The sequence below is a fragment of the Lathyrus oleraceus genome, chromosome 5 (assembly GCF_024323335.1).
Source record: "Lathyrus oleraceus cultivar Zhongwan6 chromosome 5, CAAS_Psat_ZW6_1.0, whole genome shotgun sequence".
Lineage (NCBI taxonomy): Eukaryota > Viridiplantae > Streptophyta > Magnoliopsida > Fabales > Fabaceae > Lathyrus > Lathyrus oleraceus.
Genome location: NC_066583.1, coordinates 360,123,224 through 360,143,690, shown reverse-complemented (window position 1 = coordinate 360,143,690; position 20,467 = coordinate 360,123,224). Strand labels below are relative to the sequence as shown.

The 20,467-nt window shown below is 31.4% G+C and overlaps 2 protein-coding genes across 2 annotated transcripts; both read left to right on the top strand.

The window, feature by feature from the left end:
* The first annotated feature begins 15,382 nt into the window (after nucleotides 1-15,382).
* LOC127084704 (E3 ubiquitin-protein ligase At4g11680) lies at nucleotides 15,383-18,278 on the top strand. The gene is made up of 3 exons (XM_051025211.1): nucleotides 15,383-16,215; nucleotides 16,891-17,281; nucleotides 17,794-18,278. Exons 1-3 carry the CDS (start codon nucleotides 15,734-15,736, stop codon nucleotides 17,938-17,940), a joined length of 1,020 nt encoding a protein of 339 aa, XP_050881168.1. The 5' UTR covers nucleotides 15,383-15,733; the 3' UTR covers nucleotides 17,941-18,278.
* Nucleotides 18,279-19,109: 831 nt separating this feature from the next.
* On the top strand, nucleotides 19,110-19,733 carry LOC127080692 (uncharacterized). The gene has a single exon (XM_051021000.1). It carries the CDS (start codon nucleotides 19,110-19,112, stop codon nucleotides 19,731-19,733), a length of 624 nt encoding a protein of 207 aa, XP_050876957.1.
* Nucleotides 19,734-20,467: the final 734 nt, after the last annotated feature.

The window sequence follows — 20,467 nt, the reverse complement described above, 5'->3', positions numbered from 1 at the left end:
CATGTGGCTAGGGTTTTGAGCTAAACGACTGCGTTTAGCTAGGGCGCGCCAAATATTCAAATTATTCCTCCCTTCGATTCCCCGTGTCTGCACTAATCAAAATTGCCTTGCTGAATTATTTCATATGCTTCATCCATTCATATTCATGCTTCATCATTCATTTTTAATTTTTCTCTTCACTTAAAAAATCATAACTCCATAAATATTCATCCAAATGACATGAGATTTTTTGCATTGTTCTCCTCATGATGTCTACTATTTTTTGGCTATTTTTCCAGAATTTGTGCACGGTTGAAAAATGTTTTAGCCTAGGGTTTGTGTATGCATATGTTATCTTGTACCTTGCTTGCCATTTTCTTTGTGAAATAATGATGATTGATCCAATGAATGTGAAAATTGACATACTTAAACTAGACATCTTTAGGGACATTTTGGTTTTGAGTTTGCATTTTTAGCATTTATGGTTGTTGAGATATGATCTGATTAATGTAGGTGTGACAAGGTGTGTCACACCTTTGCTTGCTCAATTTGTTGATTTTCTTTGCCATTCCAAATAAATGCCAAATGATGTGATTTTTTGCATGATGCTTCGTCTGGATGTTAGGATTAATCATGATTTTTCGTAGAATTTTAGGATTCATTTCTGATTTGTTTGGGATTTTTCTTTCTGGATTTCCATGTTTGAACTTTTGATGAGTGTTGAACTTATATGATTTGTGAAATGCTTATGCTCTATCCTATGATTGTGAAATTTTGCACATTGATTATAGACACTTTGAAGTTTATTATGGATTTGGTTTGAGTCATTTATCATTTGTCATCTCTGTTTTAGGATTGCCTTAAGTTGATGTATCAATTTGTGCCTCCTTTGAGCTTGGTTGTGCTTACATTGCCTTATGGAATTTGGTTGCCATGCTTATACTTGTCCAAATGCCTTGATTTTTGGTGTGTTGATCATTTGATATGTCCTGTTTAGCCTTGAATTTTCTTGAGATTTATTGAACCATTTTTGAATTAATGTGCATTTGTTCATTCTGTTGCTTCAATGTGCTTCCAATTTGTATGCCTTGCCTTAGTTGATTTGTGAAATGAATTTGGTTGATCCTATTGACATGAGACCTTCTAGATTATGTTCTTAATTGGTTGAGTTTGATTTATGTCAATTTTCATGTTCTGTTTTGGATTATTTCTCCTTCTTTGACCCTAGGCCTTGACCTAGTGGTTTGCTTCTCATGTTTGAGCTTGTTTTCAGGTTAAGAAGTACATGGCCATAAGGGGATTAATTCACATTGCTTGAGTTGGTTTATTTGATTGATATTGACTAACCTTGATTTGTTTTGTAGGATGCTTTTAGCTCATTTGAGTTGAGCTTGTGCCTTGCACATTGTAGCCTTGCTTGTTTGATTGTGTATTGTCTGTTAACTGTTGGTTGTTTGTCTGTATAGTATACTGATTTTTTTGATGTTTCCACAGGTACATTAGTTGCTTAAGTTCATTTTGAACTTGCTTTTGCTTGGTTGCTTAACCAATTAGGTATAATTTCTCTTCTTCATGTAGTCTGGAAGACCTGGCCTGTTATTTGGTCAGGCACCTGTCTGAAGTCCTCCTTAAGAGGCAATGCTGGTGATTGTTTACTTTTTGTGCCAAGCAGGAAAAGTCCTCATATGAGGCAATTGGTAGATAAAAGAGATGTGTAGTCCATCTCCTACTATTCAGTGTGTCATCCCTTTGCTCACATTACATGTTGATGCATTGTGGATATTAACCCACGATCTATAGAGTCATTCCCTTGTGGAGAGAGTTCCAACTTTTTGAACTCCCACACATTCTATCATTCAATGCTCTCCCAGGCCAGGGATAAGAGCTATGAGGCACACCCCCTCATCTCCATTTCATTTGCTTCACCTTAACCCTTAATGTTAAGGTTAAGAGCACAACTTACCCCATTCCAGTTGACTGTAAAGTCTAACCTTGCTTGAGCCTAATTGCTTGTGTATAGTGTGTGCTAATTGACTTTGTTTGATTGATTGCTTGATCCATCTGTGCATGCTTGCTTGTGTGCTTTGTGCATTTATCATCATTAATTGTTCATTATTACATGATCGTCATTTCATATCTCTGTGACATCTTTGTTTGTCCATTGAGGAATCAGCTGTAAGTCCAGTTGTTGGCCATTGATCCTATGATTTGGAAGGGATTGAGTGTAAGACCATTTGTTGGCAACTAGTATCCTCTTTGCTTATTGCTTTTGTTTGTTTGTTGTATGTGAGGATGCAATTGTAAGTCCATGTTGTTGGCATTTGTACTCCTATGATCATCCTTTGGAGATTGGTATAAGCCCAGATAGATTGGCATCTGATATCCATGTTTTGTTTTGTTTTAGGAGATTGGAATAAGTCCATTTATTGGCATCTGATATCCTTGTTTGTTTTAGGAGATTGGTGTAAATCTATTGATTGGTATCCGGTATCCGCTTTTTGTTTGTGAAATTGGTGTAAGTCCATTGATTGGCATCCGGTATCATTGTTTTGTTTTAGGAGATTGGTGTAAATCCATTGATTGGTATCCGGTATCCGCCTTTGTTTGTGAGATTGGTATAAGTCCATTGATTGGCATCCGGTATCATTGTTTTGTTTTAGGAGATTGGTATAAATCCATTGATTGGTATCCGGTATCCACATTTGTTTGTGAGATTGGTATAAGTCCATTGATTGGCATCCGATATCACCTTGCTTTGTTCATTTGCTTACTTGCTTGTTGCTTATTCCAAAGGACACACTTGAATCATCTTCCATATGATTTCAAGAGGTGAACATTTAAGAAGTTTTACTTCCTCACCTTTCCATTGTTTGTGTGTGTTTTCAAAACTCCCTTTTCACATGTTAATTCAAAAACTTTGACATATATTGTGCAAACATTGTCATCTCTTTTCAAATTAGAAACCTAGGCTTTAGGCCTTTGATTTTTCAAAACTCCATTTCATAACACTTCTTTGAATTGAATCCTAATCATACTTTGACCTCTTTTGTGAATAAATCTTAATTGGTTAATCCAACTCATTCAATTGTTTTGTGGCTTTGTCCATTCTTGTTAAGTTTTCATACATTAGCCATAGGTTTGATTTATCCTAGTTGGTTGATATTAATCTCACCTTCTTGTCCTTAGTGATTGAATTGTAAGACTTCCTTGCTTATTATAGGGTTAACCCCTCACTAGCAAGTTGAAGTTGTTCTCACATGGTGGACTCGTTGTTTGTATAAGGTTGAGTTTTCTCCCGTGGATAACGAAAGACCTTAGGGCTTTTGTTTTAAAATGAACCCACTCATATTTTGGAAATTTTTTAGCCGAACTACGGCGTTTTGATCCTTACCTTTCATGGGAAGGTACGTAGGCAACGGGTTCATCCGTTCAAACACAAAAATAATAAAATTGTACATTCTTTTCTCATCCCTTCAATCATGTTTGCACAATATGTCATAAACAAATAAACTTTTTATACAACAAGTGTGAAAAGGGCTCCCTAGGAGTACCTAGGACGTTTTGGGTGCCTAACACCTTCCCATTGCGTAATTTACCCCTTACCCAGATTCTCTGATCTTTCATTAGTTTTCTATGTGTAAAACTGCTTAGGCTTTTGTTCGCTTTTTAGCCATTCCTTTGGATAAATAAAAGTGCAGTGACGACTCGATTTCTTTGTATGCTTTGCTTTTGATTTAGTCAATAAATCATAAAGTGACGAATACACCGCTACAGCTCTACATCTAGGGTCCATAGTGATTTCAGATCGAAGGATGGTATACACCATTATTACCATGAGAATAACTTACGATACTTTGCATAACATTCTATGTATTATTCTCATAGTGGGTCAATCCAGCATAAATATTACTCATAATATTCATACCTACGTTTAAGACTTGATAACTCCTTATCCATGATTCATGAGATGTGATCATCAGTCTATATACATAATTGTCTTGATGCTTTAATGTTATCCCACTTAACAATAAAGTTCGATTACGGATACTTTAAGAATATTGTCCTTATGTTTAATGGGATCTCATGATCAAGTCACACTTGATACATTAAACGAACTAGCTATTCTAGGGACTTTATTAAACAAACATAATAAAGAAAAAACCTTTTTATTATTAATAAATAATTCAATATAAGTACCAAAATTATTGCCTCTAGGGCTTACACCAACATTGTGTGTCCAACAAAATTAGGCTTCATGAGATGCCAATTAAGGTTGGAGTTTTTGGGATAAATGCCAAGTGAGGTTGGGCTTTTTGTAGATGTTTATGTTGCAAGTATTTCTGATGATGTCAGATTCATGTTGTGCGAATATGCTAAATTAATGAGATGATAAGTGTGGCTCGAGGGGTTGACTATAAATTATCTCCTTATTTCTCCAGTATTTGGAAAGTGAAACAATTCCTTACATCGTCAGCCAAGTCTTACTAATAAAAACATACGTCAGCAAATTCGATTATTTCATTTACATCATTCTCCTTCTAAGTTGTTTAATAGGTGAAAAGAGAAAAAAGAGTTGTACATGGCAATGATGGCATAAGAAATAGTGAATACGAAAAGATTGATTCTAAAAACATGCATGCTCATCTTATTGAAATTATTGATCAAGGAGTACAAAATGAAAAATAAATAATACTTAGGAAGAAAGAAATTATAACTAGAAAAGACCTAATGATGTTAGGGATGAGCTTCCTTCTTGACCCACTGACTTTAGGATATGCTTCTTGACGTTCTTGCACTTGTCAAAGTAAGGGGTGACCATTCACCAATGAGATTCCTTCTTCATAAGTTAACTGCTTGTCATTGATCAGGTGCTGGACCTTGTGTTTGAGAGCCCTGCAGTTTTACAAAGTATGTCCTGGGGACTCATAATGGTACTCACACCTTGTGTTCTCGTCAAAACTAGAAAGGTATGGATGAGGAGGAGGACTGAGCGTTTTAAGCTCCAATAATGATCCTCTAAGAAGATAATGAAGTACCTAACTTTGAGGCATAAGGAGTAGATCAAACCTCCTCGGTGTTGGCCTTCTTGGTTGATTATAACGATTTTGATTGTACGACATATGAGGTTGTTGTTTGTTGCTGATACTGTTATTGATTCTACGAAGGCGCCATCAATGGTTGTTGTATTCGACGCATCAGGTTGGCCTACTACTGGCATGGCGAAGGGTTGCCTTCTCTCGTCCATAGTACTTGCATGACCAAGTTCATTTGAGTCTTTAGATGGACGACCTCTTCTTTCAACAATTCTTGGCCTCTTTTAAGTTCCTCCATAGCTTCTTGAGACATTTTTTGAGCTTGTTTGACAGTATCGGGAAATTAGCTAGCTAGATAATGGTCAGAGGTTCTAGCGAAGGTGAAAGAGATATGAGTGTTTCACAATTGTAAGTGCATATATACGGATGCATGAAAATGCATGGTTATGCAAAAAGATTTTTGATTGTTTCGTTTTCAAGGAATTTAAATTTATTAGTTATTGCCAGTACTGAAGCATAAGGACGAGATTTATCTAGAAGAAAAACTTGAGAGGGTAGGTATTTCTTCTGGAAGAACTCATGGCTTTCCAATGTTGGCAAAAAAAAATTTTTAATTATCTGAAAACACCAAACGTGTCTGCTTAAAGAATTTGAATGAATGATATGATTGCAAATATGGGTTTACTTTGAGACATATACATAGGATAAGCATAAGGGTAACTATTGATATATTTCCCATTATCCCCTCACGTGTAGGTTCTAGAGTTTCCTTAAATAAGGTATATGGGTAGGTTCCCAAATTCATGGACCTAGATCGATGGGACTGTAATCGCTATAAATACTTGTTGGACGATGATACCCTCGAGCGAATATATTATGGGTAAGGTCTTTACGCCATCCTAGCAAAATATACGTCTAGAAGGTCAATGTCATATGGCCATCATTATTAACAACATGTGTTAAGGATCCTTAGAAAAGGTCCCCAGAATCAAGGATCTTCTTGATCGATACTGCCATCACCATAAATACTTGTGGGGCAACAATACCTTCGAATGGATCTATTATGGGAGGGGTTTTCATGCCAACCAAACGAGATATACATCTCGAAGGCCAGCATTACACAACCACCTACTAGCTTATATTTTTTTCTCAAACTCGGGTGTAGAGTCTCACTCAAAATAATTCCCAAACCCCACATATGAATATAAATAATGGATATATCATAAAATAAAATAAATAAAAATAAAGCAAGAAGGAATAAATAAGAGTAAAAAACAAACTAAGACACAAATGAATCCTAGGTTAACTAAGCTAGGTCTAACCTTAAACTCCCCACCAGAGTCGCCAACCCGTCGCTACACGAAAATACCCGAGCGCCTAAACGCTCGAAATGACATAGGTTCGCCACCATGCTTTATTTATTTCTCCCTAAAAATAAGGATAAAATGGGCATCGCCACTAAATCCGGGTTCGTGTGTTGTACTCAACGAGAACCTCATATAGTTTTAGGGTTAAGCGTTTACTTAAGGAATGTTTGCAATGTTTTATTCTATTTATTAAAATAATTACAAAAAAAATGAGATATTTACAAAATGGAAAAAAATTAATTAGTGCGCTCGTCAGGGTTTCAAAACCTCTTGCCTACGTATTCTCAGGTGCAATGAGAAAATTAGAGCATTGTAGTTCGGTAAAATATAAGTGTGTGTTGGTTGATTTTATAGAATGAGGTTTAAGTCATGTTCTCGCGTTTAACATTGGCTTGTATACTCGCACAATGGAAGCAGAAACACTTGTTTGTATTTTGCTTCGAAATGACCTAACTATTCTTTTTATGAAAAGAGGTTTGAATCAAGTGCACAAGAGCACAAAAGATATTTTATGTGTTCATATTGATATTAATTAATTTGAATTTGAATAACTGATCAATACAGTGTACACCAACCAATGTATTACTCGGGGACAACGTAGATGTTCATCCACTCATCCAATTTATTTACAAAAAAAAGTTTGGATTAATTTAATTAGGAGAATAGTTGATATTTGAACAATTTTGTGTTAATGACCTTTGTACAAGTTATAGAATTATTTACAAAATGAATGGTGCAAAAGTTTTATTTTATTGTCTTGTCATTTTTTTTTTGTGATCAATGAAAGATAACCTAATAAAAGGAAAAGAAATAATTTTTATATTTTTTTATTTTTATGATAAATATAATAAAAAAGAAACATCCTAAAAATAAAAATAAAAAGTTTAAAAATAGGAGAAATAAATTAAGAAAAAGGGAAACCTATAGAAAATAAGAGAAACCTATTTCGTTTTTGTATTTTTATGCTAATAACTAAAAAAAGACATAAATTGTTCAAAAACCTAATAAGTAAATTAGTTGACTAAATTTAACATGACATTTGATGTTTGTTTTTTGTGACTTAATATTTGTTTTTAAAATAAGTTTGTTTAAAAAATAATTAAATTTCACTTAAAAAAACTTAAATCAATAAAATAAAATACTATTGATTTTAAGAAAATAACAAGTGAAAAAAAAGAAGTAAAAGAAAAATAATCTATGTATAATAACTCTAGAAATATCACGTGAGAAAAAAATAAATTGAAAGACTATAATATTTTTCAAATAAAAATTTAGGAATAATAATAATCTATAATGACTAATAATGATAGTAAATAACAATAGCAAATAAATAAAAAAGTGAAGGATTATTTGGTTTCTACATATGCATGGCACAACCAAAATTAGTCTTATATCACTTATGTTTATTAAAAAAAAAATGGTGGTTTATTATCTCTTGTTTGAAGATGATGATAAATTTGCAGGTTGTAAAAACGTGAGCAAAGGGAGAAAAGAAAATTTGTTTTTTTTTTTATATTTCACTCAAGAAAAATGGGATTGACTTGAGATTTTTGTGTAGGGTTTTTGGGACTTACTTCGCGTGTGAAAAAAATATGTGAGAATGTGTTAGAATGAGTCCTATTTATATTAGAACAATTAGGTTAAACTTTAAAAAAAGCATAAAATAAATTTGATCACAATCAATCAAAATAATGAATAAACTTTATTTTATTTTTGATTTATGACTATTTTTTATCAATCATATTGATTCTCTCCTAATATAAAAATCACTATTTTAAAATTGAAAAGAGAGAACAAAATCTTTCCAATTTTTTTTGTATTTACTGATTTTTGACTATTTTTTGACTAACAATAAAATAAAAATTTGAAAATAATATTTGAAAGAGAATCCTAATTAAAAAACAAAAATAATATTAAAATATTCTCAAAAAAATAATATTTGACTTTTTGTTGACTTTTAAATAATAATAACAACAACAAAATTAAGGGGAAATAGTGGAGTTCAAACCCACGACGTGACACTTGACATCCTTGTCTAACTACCAACTAATCTGACTTACATTTTTAATTTTTTTTTTATATTATAAAAATAAAATAAAAGACATGCGGGCAAAATTTAGGGTATGAGGCTTGATATATCTACAAGTTAATCACTATCATCGTATATTTGCAAATATATCACCACCGACTTCAACAATTATCATCGTTGTCGTTATCAAAACACCAAGATAGTCAATAATATCAAGATCATTAACTATATATCTCTAAGCACATAGATTCACATTCTCCCTCTTTTTTATGATAAAAATGTATCTCTCGTGAAAGTGGTAAAAGATAAAACAAAGAGATAAATTTTTAAGTGGTTAAAATCCCTCTCACATGAGTAGAGAATATACTATACTCCCCCCCTGAGACTATACTTCTCCCTCTTTAGCATAATAAAGATGGAGGGAAAAATATGCAATAAAAAAGTACATGCACATGGACCACATGATTGATCAATTAAAAGGAACAAGTTAATTGATAAAAAAAATGAACAAGGACAGTCCACAGTGAGACACAAATAAATTGGGCATAAGATCATACTTTTTCCCACAGAAGGAAGTATCCAACTTTGAGATAAAACGACAATTGAACTTTTGAGGATTTCTTTCCCTTAATTCTTTATCGAACATAACTCAAATGTCTTTGAAGCTTTCAAAACTGAGAGACAATTTTGGAATCTAGTTATTTCTTGATGAGATTCCTTCAAAGAGATAATCAATTCCCCTTGGGAAATCCTTAGACTTCCTTTTTTCGACCTCATTATTGTGTTTGAAACCTCTTTGCTCCAAAAAAAACTTATACTCAACCAAAGGTTAGTAAAAATAAATTTAATTAACAAAGAAATTAAAAAACCACTTATTAGAGAGTCAATCAAAGTTTTCTGATTTTTAACCTCTATTAAGTGTACTACCTCAAAACCTTAAGATATCTTGAGAAAAACTCCCTCTTTCGAGGGAACGGCAAACTACCATCAGATTTTCTTCTCTACAAATTTTTTAATATGAAAGTTGGTCCAAATACATGACTGATAAATCCATTACAAATTTATAACTTAAACCTTCTAAGAGGTTCCATGATCACATTCCTTGAAGGATACCACCTTGAACACAATCTTCAACACCTTGATCACATTCGTTGAAAGGCATCATCAACATCTTGATAAAAAAACATCAGGATTGACAAATGCTACTTGATAACCAATTATTCTTGTATACCCAAGGTATACACATGTTTTACACAACCTTATTGAATTTGCAAGGAATTATCCTTTAAAGCTGCAAAACATTCCTTTTTCATCTTTGTTGGTGTAGAGCTTTAGATTTATTTATACATTTCTTAGTTGAATCTACTTAAGGAAGTCTTCCTGTAATTGATGAATTTGTAACCCAAAAGAGTACCTAAGCTCTCCCATCTTTTGAATTTGATATGCATCATATCAAAAACGTCCTTGCACAAGGATTCGTTAGTAGCACTAAATTTACAAAAACATTCACAAGTTAAAAAAATATGCCTGGTTTGAAAAATATTTGTATCATCCATCCTTTTTAGAAACTTATTTTCAAGCAGAAAACTTCTCAGATATCAAACCAAGCTCTAGGAGCTCGTTTCAAATCGTAAATAGCCTTTTTTCATTTTGAAAACATGAGTAAGGAAAGTTTTATAAAATCTGGAGGTGATAAATATACATTTCCTTATGAATGTAATTGTACTTTTAACATCCATATGGAAGAGTTTAAAAAAACATAATGCATGATAAATCTATAAACATCCTTATGGCTTCTAATCTAGCCACATGGGCATAAGTTTCATCAAAATTTATGCATTCATGTTGATTGTCACCTTTCTCAATGAGTCTAGTTTTATTTCTTAAAAGATTTCCAAAAAATATTAAGCTTGTTGTGAAAGACCCACCAGATACCAATCACTAGATTCCTTGAAGCTTTAGGAACAAGTTCTCAAACATTGTTTTATTCAAATTGATTTAACTATTCTTGCATAGAAAGAGACAAATATTTTTAAATGAAGAATTTGATAATTCCATTTGGCTCAATTTATAAAACAAAATATACAAAGTTACATACCTTGTTAATGGAGTGTTCGACTAATAACCCCCTTAAAGATATCACCAATTACATTCTAAATATGATGGTATTTGTTCATTCTCTGTTCCTTTAGAAGATCTTGATGACCGGATCTTGAACTTTATCTTTATCTGGATTGTGTTCTTTTTCTAGGGTTTTCTTTTCTAAGATACATGCATATTTAGCAACCTCTACTTCTACCTACTTGGAGTTAGTTCAATAAAGATAATATGTATGAGTTCTTCCGTAGTCACGATCTTTTTGAAAAAGAAGTTTTAAAAGAGAAAGAAGATTTAATTCCAAGGTTCTTAACAACCATGCATATAAAAGAATTAAACATACTCGATTACCTTTGTTACATGACTTACTTAACACTAAGTAACTTGTGATATAAACCTTTAATAAATTAGAATAATTCAACGCTAAGATTGAGGATCTTACCAAAAATCACATATTCAACGATTTTTTCTTGTTTTTATTATGTAAAGAAAATGCTCTTCTCTTAGGAGTGAAATAAGAGAACATATTTATTTCTTCAGTCGTATGACTTGAAAAGCCACTGTCGATATGATCTTTTGAGTTCAATTTGTCAAGCATATCCGAATCACTGTTTAACTTTTATACCTTTGGTACCCAATTCTTTTTGGATCCTTTGATTTTAGTGGAGTACATATTATGAACATACATATTTCTCATTTAACATTCACAATGCTCTTTATAAAAATGTGAAAGAGGATATCCTTGTTTTCTTTCACGACTCTTTTAAATAAAACAGAACATAGCAATATGGTCATCTTTATTAATGTAATTGCATTTTAGGGCTTTATATTTATATATTGGTTGGGCATTGCAAATATTTCTAAAGTTTTTATTGTTGTTCGTAGGTTCATAACCAAGACCTGCCTTATTGTAAGATGTGTTTTGGTTACCTAACAAAAGATTCAAGTTGTATATTCCTTTAGTGAATTCATCAAGTGCATTTTGAAGATCATCAACTTTATTTTTTTAAATATCACACTTGATAGATTCATCTAAGATTTCACGAGAAGAGAAGTAGTTTTGAATTATATCATCTTATCTCTTTTAAAGACTTTCTATTTATTCTAATGAGTTTTTATGTTTCAATTCGAGGAAAGAAATAGTGTCTTTGGAGATAGAGACGATTTGTTCCAATTTACTTCTTTCTTTAGTTAGCTTTTTACAAATGTGAAACAAGTCTTGATAAGAAAAGTAAGAGCTTATCTCATATTCTTCATGATTTTACATGAGATACATGTTTGCTTCTTCCACATCATTGTCATCTCAAGATATGTAGGCTCTCTTAACTTCTATTTGTGGTTTCTTGTATCTTCTCTAATTTTGGTTTCTACTACTGGTCTGAGAGCAGTGTGGTATTATGTTTCATTCCTTTCCATATTGGTGGCATATGGGAATGAAAGATGATCTTTCTTCATTTTGCTTCTAGAAACTTGAAATTTGTTTTTTGTGCCTTAGGAACTCCTTGAATTTTTGAAATATGAGTTTCATGTATTTGTTAATCTTGTTTTACACTACTATAATTCTAGGAAGCATCATATTTTATTTGTTTTTTTAAATACCATATATTCCCTTAGTTTTTAAAATAACCGAGGGAAAAACAAATTCATGACATGCTTCGAATCCCATCAAATACAATTTATGTTTTTATTTCTTTAAAAGTGATATCTTTTTATTTTATTATTTATTTGTAAATTAAATGATCTTTTCCTTCGATTTTTGGGGTTAGATAATCAAATTTTACTATAAAAGTACTTGTAATCCATAACTCTAACTCATCCATAGTTGATCCAAACTCATACACATCATTATGGTTTCCACCTCTTACAAGATCATTGTTATATTTTAGAAAAACCTTTCTATGTTGTCTATCAAAGAAAATACTCCATAATTTATTGCTTTCCTCGGTTGACAACATTGGGAAATTTATTCATAAACATACTATAAATTGCAAGCAATATTGTTGTTTCACAATACAAGTCTTTTGTTTGAATATTGTAGCATACAAAGAAAGTGGTGGTAAGAAATTGAAAAAGAAAATAATACATATTACTTTTCAATTTTTTACCATTCACCATTTTGTTGCAAGTAATATATTACCTCGGTTCTTTTATAAAACCGAGGGGTAAAATGAAGAAGCTACTTGTCACCTCAATTTTGTTTAACAATCAAGGAATATATATAGATTAACCTGTAGCGTTCAGTTTCACTTACCTAAAAAACATATAATAAAACAACTCCCACAGAACCCTAACGAAGAGCTCTAAACAATTAGAGCCCTAAAGACATGTCATTTTCTAACTCCTGAAAAAGTAAGGAAATACAAAGATGATATGTGTTTAGGGCTCTTGTTCGCTTCTTCTTCATCTTCTTCTTCTTCACAAATCTGGTATGTCTAACATCATTATTCATGTCACATTAATGTTGTTGTTGTTGATGTTGTTGTTGTTAATGTTGTTGTTGTTGTTGTTGTTGTTGTTTGTTTTTGTTATTGTTGTTGTTGTTATTGTTGTTGTTGTTGTTGAGCTCTGAAATCTTAAAGGTTTTAATCTTGTTGTTTTTTAGATCCGTTAGAGGTTTAATCTTGTTATTATTGTTGTTGTTATTTAAGTTGAGATTGATGTTATATGTTTATTATTGATGTTGCTGTATTTTTGTTGAGAGATTGTTTTTTTAGTTATTGTTTAATGTTAGTTGTTAAGATTGATATAATGTTAATATTGTTGTTATTTATTGTTGTTTTTTATTGATGTTATTGTTGTTGTTGTCTAGTTGTTATACTTAGTAAAGTTTCAAAATCTATATGTTTAGGGTTTAGTTGTTGTTATTGAGTTTGAGTTTGAGTTTGAGACTGAGACTAAAATTATGTCTTTTATGATTCTTTATGCAGCTTTCATATTGTTCCTTTTAACATGTCAAGAGGATATTATAGTGATAGAAAATACACTTAAATTTATTAGATCTAATATCGATTGTTTGTTTCATTAGTTCCTATTTGAACATATAATCTATTAAATTATTTTTGAAGATAATAATATGAACAATTATGTTGTATTTGAAAAATAATTATAACTAATATCGATTGTTAAGTGAACAAGTACAAAAGAAAGTTAAATGTAATCTAGAAGCATTTGAGAGATTTTAACTATAAAGAACATGAGATGAATGATGAATTAAAAAAATTCGAAAAACATTAATTAGTGTAATTTGTTATTCAAATATAACTATTTATATAATTATTTTGTAAACCAATTTGAAAAGTTATATGTTCAGTTAGGGATAAATTATACAAGCAATCCACATTAGATATAATAAACGCAAGTTTGTTTTACTTGTTAGTTATATTTCAAATCCGAGGGGATGAGTTTTTTTGTCATTTAACAATTTCTTAAAGAATCTCACGGGATCGAACCTATGACTATTTCAACTATCTCTCTGATTATTCAGAAACCGAGGGGTAAAGTGACAATTTTTCATGTCGTCCTTCGTTACCTCGCATGTGTTATCAAGGTAAAATCTACTTTGCGCCGTGGTAAGATGTGTTTTTTGTAGTTGTGTTAACAATCTTCATCGTATGATTACATATCTTTAATATTAGTAGCTTTTAGTTCAATATTTTTCCTCTTCATTTTGTCACATTCTTCGTCATCAGCAAGTCTCTTCAACTCCATCTCATGTTTTTGTAATTTAACAAAAAAAATATGCATATTCATGGTTTTTAAATTCCTAGATTCATACACATTGACTTTAGGTTGCCAACTACAGTTTAGACATCTAAAATCTTTTACACCAATTCTTCATTTGAAAATATTTTTCTTAAAATTTTCATATGACTCACGATATGGATAAATTATATTTGCATTTGACCGATGTTCTATTCAGGTTTCATTCCGAAAATTTCATACTCATCGTTCAATGTGTCAAACTTACCCTTTTTACCTCAATATTTATTTCATGTATCATCTAGAATATGTCCCACATTTCTTATTCATGACTCCAATAAACTTCTTCGGACAACTAAATATGCTGAGAGTAGACAATCATATTACGATTGTGATACCAAGCATCGCCAAAACTAATCCTACACGTAGAAACACAAATGAAATCAAAAAGACAAAGCACAACTAATCTTGAAAGGACTATAAACCAATTTTCAAATACGAATTCATCTTTATTCAATCTCAATAAAAAAATACAACCAAACCTTGTAAATATTAACTATAGTAAATAAACATAACCCATTTTGCAAAGTAAAACAAGATGAAACTGTCTCAATCCATAATCTACACAACATGAATCAAAAGACTCGTACAATTAACCAACAATACCTAGTATGATGTCGGTCCTCCCTTCACTTTAAAAAAAAAAAAATCAAAACAACCTAAAAAAAACCTACCCCACAAAATGTATAATTTGTGTGACTAATATATGCTTCAAAATTGTAACACCCATAAAAGAAGAGAAAAGAAAGGACCCACAATTCTATCAAACATGACATGACACAATATTTTTGCTGCTGGTTGGATTAGGTCGGCAACCCTTACCACACCACAAATCTCTAAATCAACCACAATTCAAATTAACAACATAGTTTTCTAGATATACTCAAACATCTAAGTCTTATCCATTTTAATACAAATCAACAAAAATTATTTAATTTTTAACACTCGTCGACGAAGCTAGAGTCCGTTTCTCTGATTACGTATTGAATCTATTTTACTTTTAATTGAGACGTATCAATTAATTATTTTATATTAATCGGTTTTATGATTGAATATTAAATTTAAAAGTATTTTTTTTTTTATTTTAAGCAACTCTTACTTAAATGAAAGTATAGCTATATAGATGAAGTTGGCGAACGGTTAACTTCCCTCCAAACAGAAGCTTGTTGTGAGAGTCTCTTATAATCAAAGTAAAGTTAAGTAGTCGATTTTCTTGGTCACCATCTGAGATTCTTACTTTACCTTCCTTGACATACTCTTCATACCAATCTTCACCTTCTAAGTTCTATCTATATACATATTCTATATATTCTTCTTCTTCTTCTTCCAATTTGTGACACAAGTTTGAATCTTTATTTGCATGTTTTAGAGATTGTGAAGAAGTTTTGATGATATGAATATATAGAGGCAAAAGGGTCACTTCAGATTTTGATAAAGTTGTAAACTTTTTATTTTCAAGTTCAAGCAAGATGGTTTCATTTTCTTCAAATTATGCAATAGGAGAAAACAGCATGGCTAGTAGTAGTAGTAGTGGTACTAGTAGCTTCCAAAACACGCCTCCTCAATCTCAACCTTGTTTTATGACTAGAATGGCCATGAGAATATCAAGATCAAGATGGTTCATTTTTTTGAGAAGAGTGTTTCATTACCAAAATGGACCAAGATCTGATCTTGGTTCTAACCCTTTTAATTCTAGGACTTGGATGATGTTGGAGTTGGTTGCTTTGTTGGTTCAAATTACAAGCACAACATTTACTTTGGTGGTTTCAAAGAGTGAGAAACCGGTTAGGCCTATGAGGGTTTGGGTTGTTGGTTATGACATTGGGTGTGTTCTTAATTTGTTGTTGCTTTGTGTTCGGTATTATCAAATTGGTTTGAATCATGGTGCTGGTGATGATGCTCTTGGTCTTTCTCATGATGTGGAACAACAAATAAACAATGAAGAAAACAGGTATTTTAGGACTTTCTTTTATGGTATTGTGTTGGTTAAGTATGACTCTTTTTCTTCTACAAATTTAATGAATAAAATTCACATAAATTTGAATAAGATTCCGCAGTTCAAATTCGCACCTCTAAGGCAAATAAGCATGTCCTTTCTAATTATATTGTTTTACAAAAGTCTGGAAAAAAATAGGTGAAAGAAAATATACGAATTTGAAGGCATGTGTAAAACTTTAATTTTCTTTTTAAAATTTTGCAAAAAAATTTTAATTTAGGTTGAGTTGAAGTTTCAAGATAGAATCTTCTATTATGAATTAAAGAATCTAATAATTATCTTCTTGAAAACGAATTTGATTATTTTAATAAAATAATAGAAAAATAAGTGAGTGCTGAGGGTAGAAAAGTAATATTTTATATTTTTCCCCAAGCCCATCCTATAGGTGAAGTGGGCCTAAGTGTTTTCAGATATGGCACATGGAATAAGGGCAGAAGATAAAGAAATGAGAAGGAGATGACTCACCAAATTGCCATATTTTTTGTTAAAAAATATTTCATTTCAAAATAGATACATCAATTAAAAAGTTAAAATTTCTATTAAAAAGTATTTACTACTTTGTTAGTTAATGGATATTTTGAAAACTAGAATGATGATATGAATGAATCTAATTTCTTTTGTGCAATGCAGTGTGTATAGGAGCACACATTTGATGAGCAAATGCAAAAGTTCACTAGAGCTCTTCTTTGCAATATGGTTTGTGATGGGAAATGTTTGGTCATTTGACTCACGTTTTGGAACATTACAACAAGCTCCAAAACTCCAAATCCTATGCATTATCCTTCTTGTTTGGAATGCAATTTGTTACTCTTTCCCTTTTCTTCTCTTTTTGTTGCTTTGTTGTTGTGTTCCACTCATTACCACCCTCCTTGGTTATGACATGAACATGGGAGCCTCTTCTAGAGGTGCTTCTGATGATCAAATCTCACATCTTCCATCTTGGAGATTTAAAGTTGATCATACCAAATTGGATCTTGACAATGATTCTCAATGCAGTGAAAGATTGATCCGCGATGAGCCGGTAAGTGACATACATATGCACATCATCTTATAGGTTTAGAAGGAAGAGTCGATATTTTGCTTAAACGTCAAGGTTCAAACTTGTATTTTTTTAGATTGATGTGTTTATTTAGACCTAATTTTGACCTGAGTCGAATGACATTTAGATAAACATAAAATTTACACGAACTATTCAACAAGTGATAAGTTTATATATAAGAGTGACAAGCGGACATGTCTGTCCCGTTTAGATCTGTCATACTAAAATCCATCGAAAAATTTATATTATCGACCAATCACAATCAATGGTATATGTGACATTTCGTCTATTAAATAGATAATAATCATTTAAGACAACTTAGTTGATAGCTATGTAAGAATATTATATCGCATGTGCGTGAGTTTGAATTCGTGATATTCCAATTATTTTTATACATTGTCAATGAATTTGTATCTTAAACAATTTTATACTATAAAATCAATATGTATATGTTAGTTTAATGTATAGTTTTGTATTTATGGTTGTGGTGACAGGAATGTTGCATATGTTTGGCCAAATACAAAGACAAAGAAGAAGTTAGGCAATTGCCTTGTTCACATATGTTCCATCTAAAATGTGTGGATCAATGGCTAAGAATTATATCATGCTGCCCTCTTTGTAAACAAGAATTACAAAGGTAGCAACCATAAGACAAGGCCACACAACAACCAACAACACATAAAATCTTATATGCATAATTTTATATACAATATACTCCCAAAGTTTTTTTCCCACTTTGGTTACATGAGTGAGTTTGTGTGCATGTACAGAAGAGATCACCATTCACCAGTAACCAAAATTTTACATTAAAATTATAGTGCTTATAGTTCTCAAGGGTGAATCCCAATTTCTTTTTTTAAATAGCTTGTTGCCTACTCAAAAATTTCTTTTCCACTTGGATGTACAATTTTATTTTCCTGTGAATTTAAATATTGTGAGGTATTGATTAATAATGAAGTAAAATATTTATATTTGTTTACTGCAAATTTATATATAATTTGCATATAGAATATACAAAATTTATTTAAAATTATATGTTGCGATATAATCCAAGTTGTGTAGACAAAATCTAAAGTTAATTAGGGTTTAGAGTTTGTTACTTAGTATATAAGTTAGTTGTATATAAATAAACATATTTTATAATTTAGTTTTAATAACATCTTTTTAATAACGATCCTTATTTTCTTATATTTTTTTTCTCACTAAAAGTGCCTTACACACTAATAAATTGATATCTAAATTTCCGGTTAGATTCTTGCTTGTGTCTTCAAGAATCACACGTCGATAATCGTGTTTCCGGATTCGTGGGTTGTTAATCAATCGTTGCAAAGATGAAGAGTACTAATAACATTTTGAATTGTCATCCAATTCTTAACGGAAAAAATTGAAATCGATAGAGCAAGCAGATGAAGTCCTTGTTCGAATTTCATGAAATTTTAGAAGTCGTTACTAATGGCGTCCCTAAGCTTGCTGAGAATGCAACCGAAGCACAGAGAGTCGTGAACAAGGAGACGAAGAAGAAATACTGCAAGACTGCGTATTGCATTCAATCGATGGTAGATTCGGAGAATTTCAACAAGATCTTTCATGCTGAATCAGCGAATGAGGCATGAGATATTCTTGTCAAGTACTATGAAGGAGGTGAGATGGTTAAAATTGTCAAATTAAACACGTTGCAAGGGCAATATGAATTTCTGCATATGAGAGAAGAAGAAAAGATTGTTGACTATGTCTCGAAGGTGCAGAAGTTTTTTCATCTCATGAAAGGTTGTGATGAAATGATAACTGATAAGATGAAGTTGGGAAGGTAATGCGTACATTGACCTCTCACTTTGATCACATTATCATTGTTATTCAAGAATTCAACAATCTTGAAACATTTAAATTAGAAGATTTGGTTGGTTTGTTAGAGGCACATGAGATGAGGAATGTTGAAACGAAAGGTGTTCAAAATTCGATACAAGCTCTACAGGCTCAGATATGGAAGAAGCATGGTGGTTCTAACAACTTCAAGGGCAAAAGAGATAAGACTCAGAGTAAGAAGTATTGGTCGAACCCTCAAAAGCATAAGATTGATTATAGGACTTCTGAATCCTCGAAAAGAGGACAAGGAAACTCCTATCAGAAAGACAAAGAGAAAAAAGATGTGCAATGCTATAATTGTGAAAAATGGGGTCACTTGACCAAGAATTGTTGGTATAATAAAGATATGGTGGTTATGACTGCAATTGTAGATGCCGATGTCTATTCCAAGATATTGTCCATCTACTCGGGATGCTCGAATCACATGACTGGTCAAAAAGTATGGTTAGCAGATTTCGACTCGTCGAAGAAGAGCAAGGTCAAACTTGCTAATAATAGCTCGTTGCAAGCAGAATGTAACAGTGACATACTCGTTGATGAGAACTTTCCCTTTTCGACATACGTTTCTTAAGTGTGTTTTCGCCACCCACTACAAAAAAAACTGCAAATAAAGAATCGAGATGAAAATCTATGAATGGGCATGGTGAACCAGCGGACGACGAGATGGACAATAGGGTTTTCCAAGTTGAAAGTTAGAAAGAATAAAGGAAAATTTATTTTGATATATTTTTTTTAATTTAAAATAAAAAAACAAGCACACACTACTTAAAAATAAAAAATAGAATACTAAAAAAAAGGAAAATTACTTTAAATTTTGAGGGGTTTTCAATTAACCTCCCAAATTAAAATAATATTCATGTATACATGTCCTTTTTTAAACAAATTTGAGGAGTTTTAATAGAAAATTTGTGATTTGTTAATGTGTTTAAATTATTTCATTTACACAATATTTATTTAATAAAAATTAAATCCGTTAATAACTTAATTAAATATTAGAATTAATATTTTGAGTTATAAAATAAAATAGTTTTTTTTAATTTCATCTAAATTTACACCGTTTTAAATTTAATGAGAGTAATAGAGATTTGATTATAATAATATTTTGAATTTACATCCATTTTTAAAAATAGGGTGTATATTATCACGTATTAATACTTAAAATGATACTTTATTTATAAAATTATCATCGTATTTATTATTTACACCCGTTTTTAGTATAACGGGTGTAAATTTTAAAATTATATTATTGCTCTCACATACATATTATCACCTTGAGTTCTTTCCTTTGAAGTGTGTCTTTTTTTT

What these genes read in the sequence shown, in the direction of transcription:
- LOC127084704 (XM_051025211.1), top strand. Translation starts at nt 15,734, where the DNA reads ATGGTTTCATTTTCTTCAAATTATGCAATAGGAGAAAACAGCATGGCT. An exon ending in ATAAACAATGAAGAAAACAG is followed by an intron (nt 16,216 to 16,890) that starts GTATTTTAGGAC and finishes TGTGCAATGCAG; the next exon opens with TGTGTATAGGAGCACACATT. An exon ending in GATTGATCCGCGATGAGCCG is followed by an intron (nt 17,282 to 17,793) that starts GTAAGTGACATA and finishes TTGTGGTGACAG; the next exon opens with GAATGTTGCATATGTTTGGC.
- LOC127080692 (XM_051021000.1), top strand. Translation starts at nt 19,110, where the DNA reads ATGCGTACATTGACCTCTCACTTTGATCACATTATCATTGTTATTCAA.